General features: G+C 37.0%; 1 protein-coding gene across 4 annotated transcripts in view; it reads left to right on the top strand.

Annotated features, from left to right (window-relative positions):
• The first annotated feature begins 2,195 nt into the window (after positions 1 to 2,195).
• The window catches only part of LOC106082940 (F-box only protein 32), a 94,351-nt gene continuing 83,955 nt past the window's right edge, over positions 2,196 to 12,591 (top strand). The window contains exons 1-2 of one of the 4 annotated variants that reach the window (XM_013245703.2): positions 2,196 to 2,325; positions 3,226 to 3,614. In XM_013245703.2, coding sequence (XP_013101157.1) covers positions 3,511 to 3,614 — 104 coding nt within the window. In that variant the 5' untranslated portion in view covers positions 2,196 to 2,325; positions 3,226 to 3,510. Of the gene's footprint in view, positions 2,326 to 2,351; positions 2,437 to 2,471; positions 2,564 to 2,967; positions 3,103 to 3,225; positions 3,615 to 12,591 lie in introns of those variants that run through there. The other 3 variants (XM_013245704.2, XM_013245707.2, XM_013245706.2) reach the window with 3 other exon arrangements.

Raw genomic sequence — 12,591 nt, 5'->3', positions numbered from 1 at the left:
TCTTTTGATATGAAAATAAAAACAAAGCATAACTATCAAATTCCGCTCGCGGAACAATTAAAGATTTCCGCGACTATTCCGAAAGCAGAATAGAATACCAACCCTTAATGAAGGAATGTCCTACTGAATGAAATCAGCAAGTTTTTTTGATTCTAAATCTTTTATCCAAAAATGCTATCACGAAACAATTTAGCCAAAAACGAACATAGTTGTTGTTGTTGTCGCCATAATTTCATGTGAAGGTTGTGATCCTCGCCAAGCTCCTGTAGGTGAGCAAGCTCGTTCCGATCCAAAGGACCAATCGCAGCGGGAACAGGTTGGATATTGGTTATTTAAAGGCGCCTCATTGGCACTCAGTATTTGTGCAGGAGTCGGTGCCGCCCGGCCTCTCACTGAGACTCTCCGCTCGATTACGCCGATTGTCCGCGACTGCCATTGAAGCAACTCCGTATGGAGCATTCCACTATACGCAACCTGTGGACGCGCCCGGTAGCTCGAAGCTAAGTTTCTCGTGACAGCAATGAACACCACACAAATTGGAGTTCAATTTTCCAGCCCGCGTGGTGTTCACAGCTATCCCGTGCCGGAAAGAAGATAGTACCAGCCATAAGCTGAGTATTCTGTTCAGCTTTTCGGGCGGATTGCTGTCAAACTCCATATAGAAAAAAGTCGGCGAAACGTTGGCTAAAAATAGGCGGAAAAGTAATGCTCTGCTTGAAGTGAGGAAAATGACAAAAAATTATTATAGTGGCAACACTTGAAACAATTGCCGGCATCATTCTTGTTTGCTTTATTGGTTTCAGTGGTTCGTTTTGTTTTTTATTTATATGAGAAACGGAATATAAAATGGAGAAAATATAAGTGTAGATAAAGAAACGTGTTTTGATATGGAACCAAAAACATTTGATTGCTGTAATGATACAATCAGAGGTGGTACCATTAGCAAAGTGTTCTATGAAGAAACAACAAATTGTGAATTAACTGTTTTCTAAAACAAATCTACCCCCAACGAAACTACCTTGAGTGGCAAATTCCGTGAATTTAAGTTTTAAAATGGTTTTAGAAATGAACTTTGTTTTACAACTTATCTTCTTCAAATGGCTTTTATATTTATATTTTCATCATAAAACTGTTTTGTTGCTTATATGTGGAATATCGGATCAAATAGTACATATTTTTAAGATTTTAGAAAAAAAAATCACAGCTGTGTTATCGACAGTAGAATATTGAATGCACTATTTGTCAAAATCAGCTCAACTCTGATTTTGTGTATATTACTAGTTCGCGCCATTTTTCGTTGTTTGTGTGTGTCATGGTTCTTAACTATTATACACACACACAACCAAAACTCGCTAACAGATAGTGCACTTCGCGAGAAAAAATTTTATTCAGCTGTTTAAGGTACACTACCTGGTAGTTACGTCATGATACCAACCCATAAAGACTGGTACTATATTTGTTTTTCGTCGATTACTTGTTTTGATATAATAGATTTTAAAGCAAAAAAACTTGCTGATTTTGATCAGTAGGACATTCCCTCATTTCTTATAGTTAAATTTGATTAAAATTGTTATTTACACAATATTTCAAAAAAAAATAATCGCGAACAAGGGTTTTCAACGCTGGTACAATGTTTGTTTTTCACAAAATTTTTTGGTAATTACTTGTTTTAGAAAACAGATTTCGAAGCAAAAAAACTTACAGATTTCATTCAGTAGGACAACCCTTCATTACTTATCAAAAAAAAACTCATAAAAGTATTATGTTTTCATTGAGATATTTGTATTGTTTCAAAAAAGTAACCGTGAAAAATGTGTGTTTTCAACTGTGGAAAACGAATATATTGTAGTACCAACTTAAAGGCGATATTTTTGCACATTACTTTTTTTAGCAACAAAATTTGTTCATTTCCTTCAGTAGGACATTCCCTCATTACTTATGGTAAAATTTTAATAAATTTTTTATTTTATCATTGTATTTTGTGCAGTGTTTTAAAGTAATCGCGAAAAAAATGGGTTTCCAACGGTGAAAAACGAACCTAGTATCAGCCATTAAGCGAGAATAATCGTTTATTTGGTAAATAAAGCACCCCTAAAGTCGATTATTCGACTTTTTTAATCATTAAAAGTCGACCGCGACTTTTCGACATTTTTACACAAAAAGTCGATTAATCGATTAGTCAAAAGTCGACTTCACAGACAATAGATTTTATTTGTTTATTTCAAATCTTTGCATTTGGTGCCTCGGTCGGTGCCTGTTTGAGAGTCTGAACCTGAACCTGTGGTGTCGTGGTCGTGTCGACTTTTTGATCCTTATTACACACAAGTATACAACAATAAATATACAAGTATACAAATAAAAGACATCGAAGTGTTCTATGAAGAAACAACAAATTGTGTATTAACTGTTTTCTAAAACAAAACTAATCAATAATATGTAATTTAAGTACTTCATTCAACATTTTTTTTAAGCATTGGAAATAAATCAATGTTTGTGCTGCAATTTTATTCAGAAATATTGTGGCTTTCAATGTTTTAGAAAGCCAGAATATAGTATAATGGAGGTGGTGGAAAATCTTCCAATTAATATTTCATGTTAAGATCATGTTTGTAGTACTCCTAGTGTCTTATACAAAAGTTTTCCGTTTTTCCTTTCTAATTAGAAAAATGCATACATATTTATGTATATATTCATACAACCAGTTAATATTTTTGCATTGGTGTGCAATTAAAGCACCAAACAAAAAGGCAACAACAATATTTATTTGTGTGTATATTTTTGCAATTCATAACAAAAACAATAATAAATCGAAATCCGTCATCCATCTAAAATGAAGCCAAAGTTTCTTTCTCATAATAGCCATACACAGATACAAGATACATATGGGCAGAGAGCGAATGTGAGCGGAATTGAGAGGGAGCAACTAAATGAGAGAAGCAAAAAAAAAAAAAAAACAATAGAAACGTCGTAATTGCAGAAATCAGCTGTCTATCCCCAATAAGGCAATGTGGGCATATGGGGGGTTATTGATAAACAAAAACAAAAGAAAAGTGTAGCCATTGCATTGAGAAAAGCAAAATGATGGGGAAACTACTTAATATGGTAGGGCAGTGCGTTAAGAAATGTGTTTTAAAGCAGTTCAAAAAATGAACTTCGTGGCTACATAGAAAATGTTTTGATAACAAAACCCAAAGTAATTTTTCTATTTTTTCGAAATTCTCTTAGTTTTAGCAACAAGCCAAAATATTGCAACTGGAGTGCTCAACCGTCCTAAATATAGGTATAAACTAAAAAAATTGACTAATCAGTACTAAATTATTGTTTTCGATGGAAATACAAAAAAAGTGAAACAGCAAAAGATTTACCAAATACCACATTGAATTTCATAACGCAAAAACAGCCATTAAAAAAACGAATTAAAAACAAAAGGTTATTCAAAAGAAAAGCGATAATCTTTACAACTCAACAAAAAACAACAACAACAAAACAGAAAGAGCAGCGTTAGTTGTCATGCCATTCATTTCAAAAGATTGGCGTTCACCTGGTGAAGCATGGGTTAAAACCGATGAAGGTTGGGAACGGCTGAAGGTGCTCGAATGCGGCAAACGAAAACGGTAAGTTTAAAAGTCTAAGAACTAAAATTGAATTTAAACTAGTAAAGTTGTTGTAAAGCTGTTTTTGTCTTATGACATGTCACTTTTTATGCATCATTGGAACACAGAAAAAATGAATTTCTGGTTTAATTAACAAATTTGTGTATTTAATTAAAAATGTTGCTAAAATCGGTCCTATAAAGTAGTTCTTGTTATTAATGAACGATTTTGCAATTTTTATTTATAACAATCTGAAAAATTTTAGTAATGCGTTTAAATAGTCCCGGATATATCACCCGCCTTGAAAAACTCGCTCTTTCAATCTATGGAGTTTCGATTTCTAAGCCCTAAGTGCGACAAATGACTGGCGACCACACGGATAATTCGCGATCCACCGTTTCAGGCCTGGCTGGAGGGACGTATTGCCGATGTCCTCAAATAGTTTGGTATGGCTACCGTGTCAAATGGCTTCGATAAGTCCAGTGCCACGAGAACCGTCCTATTACATGGCCTAGGCTGATTCAAGCCAAGGCAAATGTGTGCGGTGTTGGCATGCAAAGCTGTTGTTGTGCTATGCAGTCTTCGCAATCCATGCTAATGCTCCGCAAATGGAAATTCTCCAACGTGGCTCGGGAAGAGTAGTCCCTCAAGCGTCTTGAGCACTGGTGAGAGTAGGTAGAACGGTCTGTAAGACTATCCCTCATTCGGGTCCTTTTCTTTCTGTAGCGGGATCACTGCCCATCTTCCAGACATCGGGTACTATAAGAATGTTCAAAGACAGGTTGAGGACAGTTGTAAGGTACTCGACTCCAGGTTGACCCAGATTCCTCAGCATCACTGTAGAGATTCCGTCGCCCCGGATGGCATTCGTAACTTCGTCCCCGGTAAAAGTGACTGAGGTCTTGTCGTCCCGTCTACAGGTGTTCGAGAGTGACTTAACAGTAGAACACAGCCTGCCTAAACCAGTACCGGTCCAATCCAATGGCAGCCGGTTGTACGCACCGAATTGAACCGATGTCAGAACCGCCTCCATCATCGGTCGGTAACGTGTAACCGGTGCATGGAGTGGATAGATTTCCGGAATTTATGAATAAGAAGTCGAAGCACCGTAGAGTGAAACAGAGAGTTCCCCCGGCATGGTACAGCTGTGAGCACCACACAAGCTACCGGGCACGTCCACAGTTTGCGGATAGTGGAATGCTTCATACGGAGTGGCTGCAACGGCAGTCGCGGGCAATCAGCGATATCGAGCGGAGAGTCTCAGTGAGAGGTAGGGTGACTCCGGATCTTCATGAACTAATTTAGTCGCAATAAGAAAAAAATTTAGTTGTCTTGGCCGTTATTGTTTAATTGAAAAATATACAAATTTCAATCACATTTTATATATTTAAGTTTCTTAGATTCAATTAAAAAAAGTTTGAGTCAATAAAGTTTTTAATTGAAAATTGCAGAAATTTCAATCACGATCGTAATTGAAAAAAAATTAGTTTCAATTACAACATGATTGAATCAATAAATTTTTAATTGAAAATTGTCAAAATTTCAACCACGATCTTAATTGAAAAAAGACAAAATTAAAAAATGATTGATTCAATTAATTTTTTAATTGAGAACATTTTTGTTTCCAGAAAGAGCTGATTTCTTTATGTTCTTGTCAGAAGGAATAGAGCACCGCTCTAATCGAATAAAATAACATGTGCTATTTGAATATGTGAATAGTTTCGTTCGTATCACGCTATGTGTGCAACTTAAACAATAGCACAAATTGACATGTTTTAAGACAAGAACATATATTTTGATAGAGCCTTAAGTAAGGACTTAATTTGGGCAAAGCGGTTATTTTGATGCACTACACAAAAAAGAAGTTCAGTCGGTTCTGTGTGTTAATAGCATACCATATCACTAACCATTTTGCAGAATATTTGGAAATTCGGTCGATGAAAACCGGATGGGAGCTATATTAAATACAGAACCGATTTATCCCAATTTTCAATGGGGATTTGTTTCTGAGCCAACAAAAAAACAAACTCGAAGCAAAAGTTTTTAATTTCAGACCAGCAGGTTGCCTGCTAAAGAGTCAGATATTTGTTGAAAATGTCTACTGCTCCATTAATGAAGGGGGTTTAAGTAAAACAAAGTAGAATAAACTAAAATAAATAACGGAAAATAAATAAAAGAAAACAAGCAAAACCCTAAGTTCGGCCAAGCATAATAAAGCACTCCATGTAAAATTTCAGCCAAATCGAATTTTATAGGCTTAAGAAGTAAAATCGGGATCGGTTTATATGGTAGTTATATCAAGTTACAGACCGATTTGTACCATACTTGGCGCGAGTGCTGGAAGACATAGCCAAACTCTTTGTAAATTTGTGCCAAATCGGATAAAAATTCAAGCTGAGCTAAGGGGCTCATGAACTCAAATCTGGAGAATGATTTATACGGTAGCAACAATTTTTTACTGTTTAGCAGTTGTTGTTGTTGTAACCACATTTTCATGTGGAGGTGACGATTCTCGTCAAGCTCCTGTAGGTGAGCAAGATCGTTCCGGTCCAAAGGACCGATCGCCGCGAAAACAGGATGACGATTGGTTATATAAAGGCGCCAATAACTCTCCATGTCATATCGAGCATCATGGGCACTCAGTATTTGTGCAAGAGCCGGTGCCGCCCGGCCTATCACTGAGACTCTCCGCTCACGTACACGTACACTGAGGTGTAGGAGCCTCGTAGGAGAATTTCCATTGGCCGAGCATCAACATGGATTTCGCAGACTGCACAGCACAACAACAGCTTTGCATGCCATCACCGCACACATTTGCTGTGACTTCAATCAGCCCAGGCCATGTGATAGGACGGTCCTCGTGGCACTGGACCTATCGAAGGCATTCGAAACGGTCAGCCATGCCAAATTATTTGAGGACATCGCCAACACGCCCCTCCAGCGATTGGTCGCGAATTATCTGTGTCGAAGAAGAAGTACCATAGAGTGAAATAGGGAGTTCCATAACTACATGCTGTCTAAGCAATACCTTTTGGGCTGTTTTCGCAGAGACCATCCAAATCATCATATTGTGGATAGATATCCACCACCCAGAAGCCTTAAGGTAGATCTACATGATTTAGAGCGTGAGGTTCAGCGCTACAAGAGAGAACCTCTAGATCAGGCGGCATATCAAGCAGATCTAAACAACATTCATGCAGACACGGTAGCAGATGCGGTAATTGGCTACCGGGCGAATATAGTCCTTGGAGAACGACCGCCTCCCATTGCACCTGAAGAAATCGACCTCCCCCGGCAAACCAGAGTAGTTGTGGCTCAATTACGTTCCGGCAGATGCAGCCGCCTCAACTCCTACAGAGCAAGGATTGATGCCGACGTGCAAGATGTATGTTCCGATTATAACCAGGGACCGCACGATACACGTCACCTAATTAACTGCCCGGCCAGATCCACTCGATCCATCCTTGTGGCTACTCCATATAGAGTAGCTGCAATGTGGACGCGCCCGGTAGCTCGAAGCTAAGTTTCTCGTGAAAGCAATGAACACCACACAAATTGGAGCTCAATATTCCAGCCTGCGTGGTGTTCACAGCTATCCCGTGCCGGGCAGTATTAATACGTGTGTATTGGTTTTTATTATTGAATAAAAGACTATTGTTTGCACTCAACTAAATTTGTTATTCAAAATAGCAAAAATGTTTGCTAAAACAACAGCAGTTGAGTGCTGAAAATGGGAAAGCGGGCATTATTGCTGTTGCACTGCTATAATAACTGACTAAATCAGCAGCTTTAAAAATAAAAATTTTCTAAAATTTGGAGACATTAATACGGAACTGATAAAAAACTTGCTTTTGTTGTGTTTTATGCTATTATGCATGTTTACCTAAACAAAAACACATGACCGACCAATAAGGATGACCGACCCGAAGAATGGGGGTATATTCATTTTGTCATTCCGTTTCCAACACATCGAAATATACATTTCCGATCCTATTAAGTATATATATTCATGATTAGCGCAAAAATCTAAGACGATCCATGTCCGTCCGTCTGTCTGTTGAAATCATGCTACAGTCTTTAAAAATAGAGATATTGAGCTGAAACTTTGCACAGGTTCTTTTTTTTGTCCATAAGCAGGTTAAGTTCGAAGATGGGTTATATCCGACTATATCTTGATATAGCCCCCATATAAATCGATCCTCCGATTTAGGGTCTTAGACCCATAAAAGCCACATTTATTATTCGATTTTGCTGATATTTGGGACAGTGAGTTGTGTTAGGCCCTTCGAGATCTTTCTTCAATTTGGCCCAGATCGGTCCAGATTTGTATATAGCTGCCATATAGACCGACCCTCCGATTTAGGGTCTTAGGCCCATAAAAGCCACATTTATTATTCGATTTTGCTGAAATTTGCGACAGTGAGTGGTGTTAGGCCCTTCGACATCTTTCTTCAATTTGGCCCTGATCGGATCAGATTTGGAAATAGCTGCCATATAGACCGATCTCTAGATTTCATGTTTTGAGCCAATAAAAGGCGCATTTATTGTCCGATGTTGCCGAAACTTGGGACGGAGAGTTTAGTGAAGCCCCTCCACATATTTCTGCAATTTGGTCTAGATCGATCAAGATTTGCATAAAGCTGCCATATAGACCGATATCTCGATTTAAAGTCTTGGCCCCAAAAAAGGCGCATTTATTATCCGATTTCACTGAAATTTGACACAGTGACTTATGTTAGGCTTTTCGACATCCATGTTGTATATGGTTCAGATCGGTTTATTTTTATATATATCTACTAAAAAAACAAAAAATTGGTTATAAACAATTGAACAATGACTTGTACTTTTAGTAATTGGTCCAAATCGGAACATATTTCGTTAGGTATGCAATTTTCACCTGATTTTGATGAAAGGTGGTTTACATATATACCCGAGGTGGTGCGTATCCAAAGTTCGGCCCGGCCAAACTTAACGCCTTTTTACTTGTTGTTATTTCATGTGAAAAAAAATTGCTCTGTTAATTTACTCATAACTGTCGATACTACTTATTGCTATTTCATAGGAAAAATAAATATGGAATGTAAATTTCGCCTGTCTCTTAATGGAACGTTCACGGGCAGATTTGAATTTGCAAACGTTCACACTCAGCATCTCAGTCAAGAAACAGCATTAAATCTTCATTTGCCCACATTTATTCTTTTATGGGGCTATTCGGCATTGCTGCCGACATATATGTACATTAGGGTGGTTTAACATTTTTTTCGCACCCCTAAAATTTTTCATTTATTAGATTTTAAGATTCTTAAAATTTGAACACAATTGGAAGATGTTAGCACGTGTTGCTGGGCCCTAATATTGTTGACAATCTCAAATTTTTGGTTATTTGGCGACTTATTTTATTTGCCCGTATCATACATCTAATTAAAGGACATTCTCTTTTTTACATTACATGTTTAGTAACGTAAGTAGTACCGAATTCGAAATAATGAAGCCAATGTCCCCAAAAACGTGTAAGGTAACCCTTGTGCTGATAGTCAGTCTGCCATTTTTTGCAATTAAGGTAGAGATCGCATTAATTATCCAATCATTACGAAAATTTGCATATATTGCTTTCCAAATTCAAAGACAGAAGCTATGAATTTTGGGAAAAATCGGTCGTTCGTCCGATTTACACTTAAAAGGGCGTAGTTACAACAATTTTCGACGGATTTGCAATTTGAAATTCAGCATGAAATGTTGCATTACCCATCTGAAAGCCTCTGCCAATTTTTATCAAAATAGGTTCAGATTTGTATATAGTTCCCATTGTAGTTTTCAACCTACAGTCACAACAGCCAATAATCACAAATAATTCCCATGCTTCCTTCGTCGGCAAGGGCTGCCGCATCAGTGTACAACACACTGCTACAACAACAATAACAAATAATTCAACTTCGGCTACTATCTTTATATGGAAGCTATGTCTAAATCTGAACCGATTTAAATTAAAATTGGCAGAGGCTTTCAGATGGGTACTACAACATTCCATACCGCATTTCATGCATATCTGTCCAAAATTATTGTAACTGCGCTCTTTTAAGTGTAAATCGGGCGAATTATATATATGGATGCTTTATCTAAATCTGACACGGGCAAATAGCTTCAGCCGTTTTAGAGATTTGGGTCCCCGAAGTCCCCAAAGTCGCCAAATAGCCAAAAAATCGAGATTTTCAAAACTTTGAGACACCAGCAGCACGTGTTAACATCTTCCAACTGTGTTTAAATTTTTGGAATCTTAAAATCTAACAAACTGAAACATTGACATCGATTTTTCCCTTTGAGATAAAGCCACCCTATTGTAAGGTCACCGTAGCGCAGAGGATAGCATGTCCGCCTAACGCTGGGTTCGAATCCTTGCGATACCAGACAAAATATTCAGCGGTGGTTTTCCCCTCCTATTGATGGTAACATTGGTATTGATGGCTTTAAAAAAGAGACCCCTTAGCATTGAGCTTAAACTTGAATCGGACTGCACTCATTGATATGTGAGAAGTTTGCCCCTGTTCCTTAGTGGAATGTCCATGGGCAAAATTTGTATTTGAAATGTACATAATGTAAGTGTTATCGCCTCATATTTTCACAAGTCAAATTTGTTGGTATACCAACATCCGAATTAAGTGATATTCTACTGGTATTTAAGCGGCTATGCAAGAAGTACAATTACAAATATAGGCACATAATAAATAATATATTTTTGATGTCATTGATGCCCGGATAAAAATAGGAGTATGAATGATTTTTATAAAATAAAATAAAAGAAGTGAAAACAAAGTATAGAAAAGTGGCAATAATGCTGTTTTAATTGTGATTAATAAATTTTTAACAATAATTTCTGTAATAGTGGGACTTAGAAAGCACCATTCCAAAAGAGGCGAGAATTAACCCAAAACTACGAAACTTAAAATAATAACTTTGAAAAATATATAGATAATTTAAACAAATAGTGGATGCTTTGCTCAAATGTATCAATTAATTGATACATTTGTGATATAGCAAAAAAGATTTAAGAGGGGAATTTTTGCAAATTAATTTTTTAGCAAAAAGTCTAAGAAAGTACCATTGCTGACTAAGAAGTATACAGCTACATACACAGCTAAGTTCGATTGAAAAATAGAGAACATGCTGCAGACCGACGAATGTAAAATTTTATTATTTGATGGAAAAGGGTCTAGACAGACGTCTGCTAGTCTGCCCAATACATAATTTTCATCGCAATTTACAAAATAGACGGTCAAACATGGGGTGTTAAAAGTAGTGATAAGTTGTACAGTGGGAGAAAATCGAAAAAAAATCTAGTAAAATATATGCCGTGTGAGAACGGGTAAAGATATCTCTCTGAAATTTGGAATGGTTTGAGCTGAGGTGTTGATGAGATCAGGGTTGTTCGGGCGCCTTTGGCAGGCCCATTTCAAATTCCGATTTCCGATTTCAATTTTTTTTTTGATGGGTAGTGTTCAAAAATCCCTATAAAAAAAGTACGCTTGAAGTCAACAATATCGTCACTGGTTTAGGGGATATTCGTCTTTTAAACTTTTTTGAATTTTGACCTAGAAACAAAAAATTGAATAATTGCAATTTTCTGAAAACGAAAATTCACTTTAAGTATTTATTAATAAAATTAATGTATGTATTAATACTCCCATTATTTTGAACAGTACATGTTTGGAAAAAAAATTATTCAAAGAAATATTTAAAATTATTGTAGCTTTAATTAAATACAATAATTTACCGTCATAATTTTAGAGAAATGATTAATAATTAATCTCAGATAAAAAAAAATTAATATAAAAATTTAAACATGTCAAAAAAATACATTTTGTTTTTTTAGAGGAGCACACTCCTATTATTATTAAGGAAGTTTCTTGTAAGTTTGTCAGAAGCCAAATGGAGATGTGTGTCTCAGTCTCTGTTTGTTTACATACCACATAGTTTTTCACATAATATCGGTGTAAGTAAAAATTAGCTACAATGCCAGTAGCAACGACAGTATGGACATAAGCAGAGCAATAAAGTTGACGGGAGATTTCTCGCCACCCTTCCAAATGAATACCAATGGCCGCAATGTCCATGTGTACAAGGATCGGTTCATCAGGTGATTTCCTTTCAATAATATTCCAACATAATTTGTTGTTGTTGTTGAAGCCACATTTTCAAGTGGAGGTGGCGATCTTCGTCAACCTCCTGTGTGAGCAAGCTCGTTCCGGTCCAAAGGACCGATCGCCGCGGGGACAAGGTGGCCATTGGTTATTTCAAGGCGCCAATAACTCGCCTTGTCTTATCGAGCATCATAGGCACTCAGTATTTGTGCAAGAGACGGTGCCAACCGACTTCTCACTGAGAATCTCCGCTCAATACCTCTGATTGTCCGCGACTGCCTCTGCAGCTACTACGTATGGAGCATTCCACTGTCCGCAACCTGTGGATGCGCCCGGAAGCTCGCATCTAAGCTTCTCGTGACAGTAATGAACACCTCATAGACCGGACCTCAATGTTCCGGCTGTATGATGGTCATTAGCTCGACACCGTTTGTAAAAACTGCCCATTCAAATCAAAACACACGACCGGCCGTATAGTGTAAACATAAGTAATGTAATGAAAACATAGTGCTGCTGTTTGAGCAAACACTTCGTATTGCATTTACGGCTAACAAAATCTGCTGCTTCAAATACAAATATCTGCAAAAAAATTGAAGAAAAATCTGCTGAAATGAAAAAAAAATTACTTATGTTTACATTTTACGGCCGGTCATGTGTTTTGATTTGAGTGGGCATTTTTTACAAACGGTGTCGAGCTAATGACCATCACACAGCTCTATATATTCCATGGTAAACGATGCTGTGTTGATATATTCATATGTAAACTAGTTCTGAGAATCAATAGATATGTAAATGCTGAATACAAAGAAGCGAAGTTACGTTGTAACATTATTTAATTGCAATTGTTTAATATACAAGTGATA

The sequence above is a fragment of the Stomoxys calcitrans genome, chromosome 1 (genome assembly GCF_963082655.1).
Source record: "Stomoxys calcitrans chromosome 1, idStoCalc2.1, whole genome shotgun sequence".
NCBI lineage: Eukaryota > Metazoa > Arthropoda > Insecta > Diptera > Muscidae > Stomoxys > Stomoxys calcitrans.
This window is presented reverse-complemented; position numbering and strand designations above follow the sequence as displayed.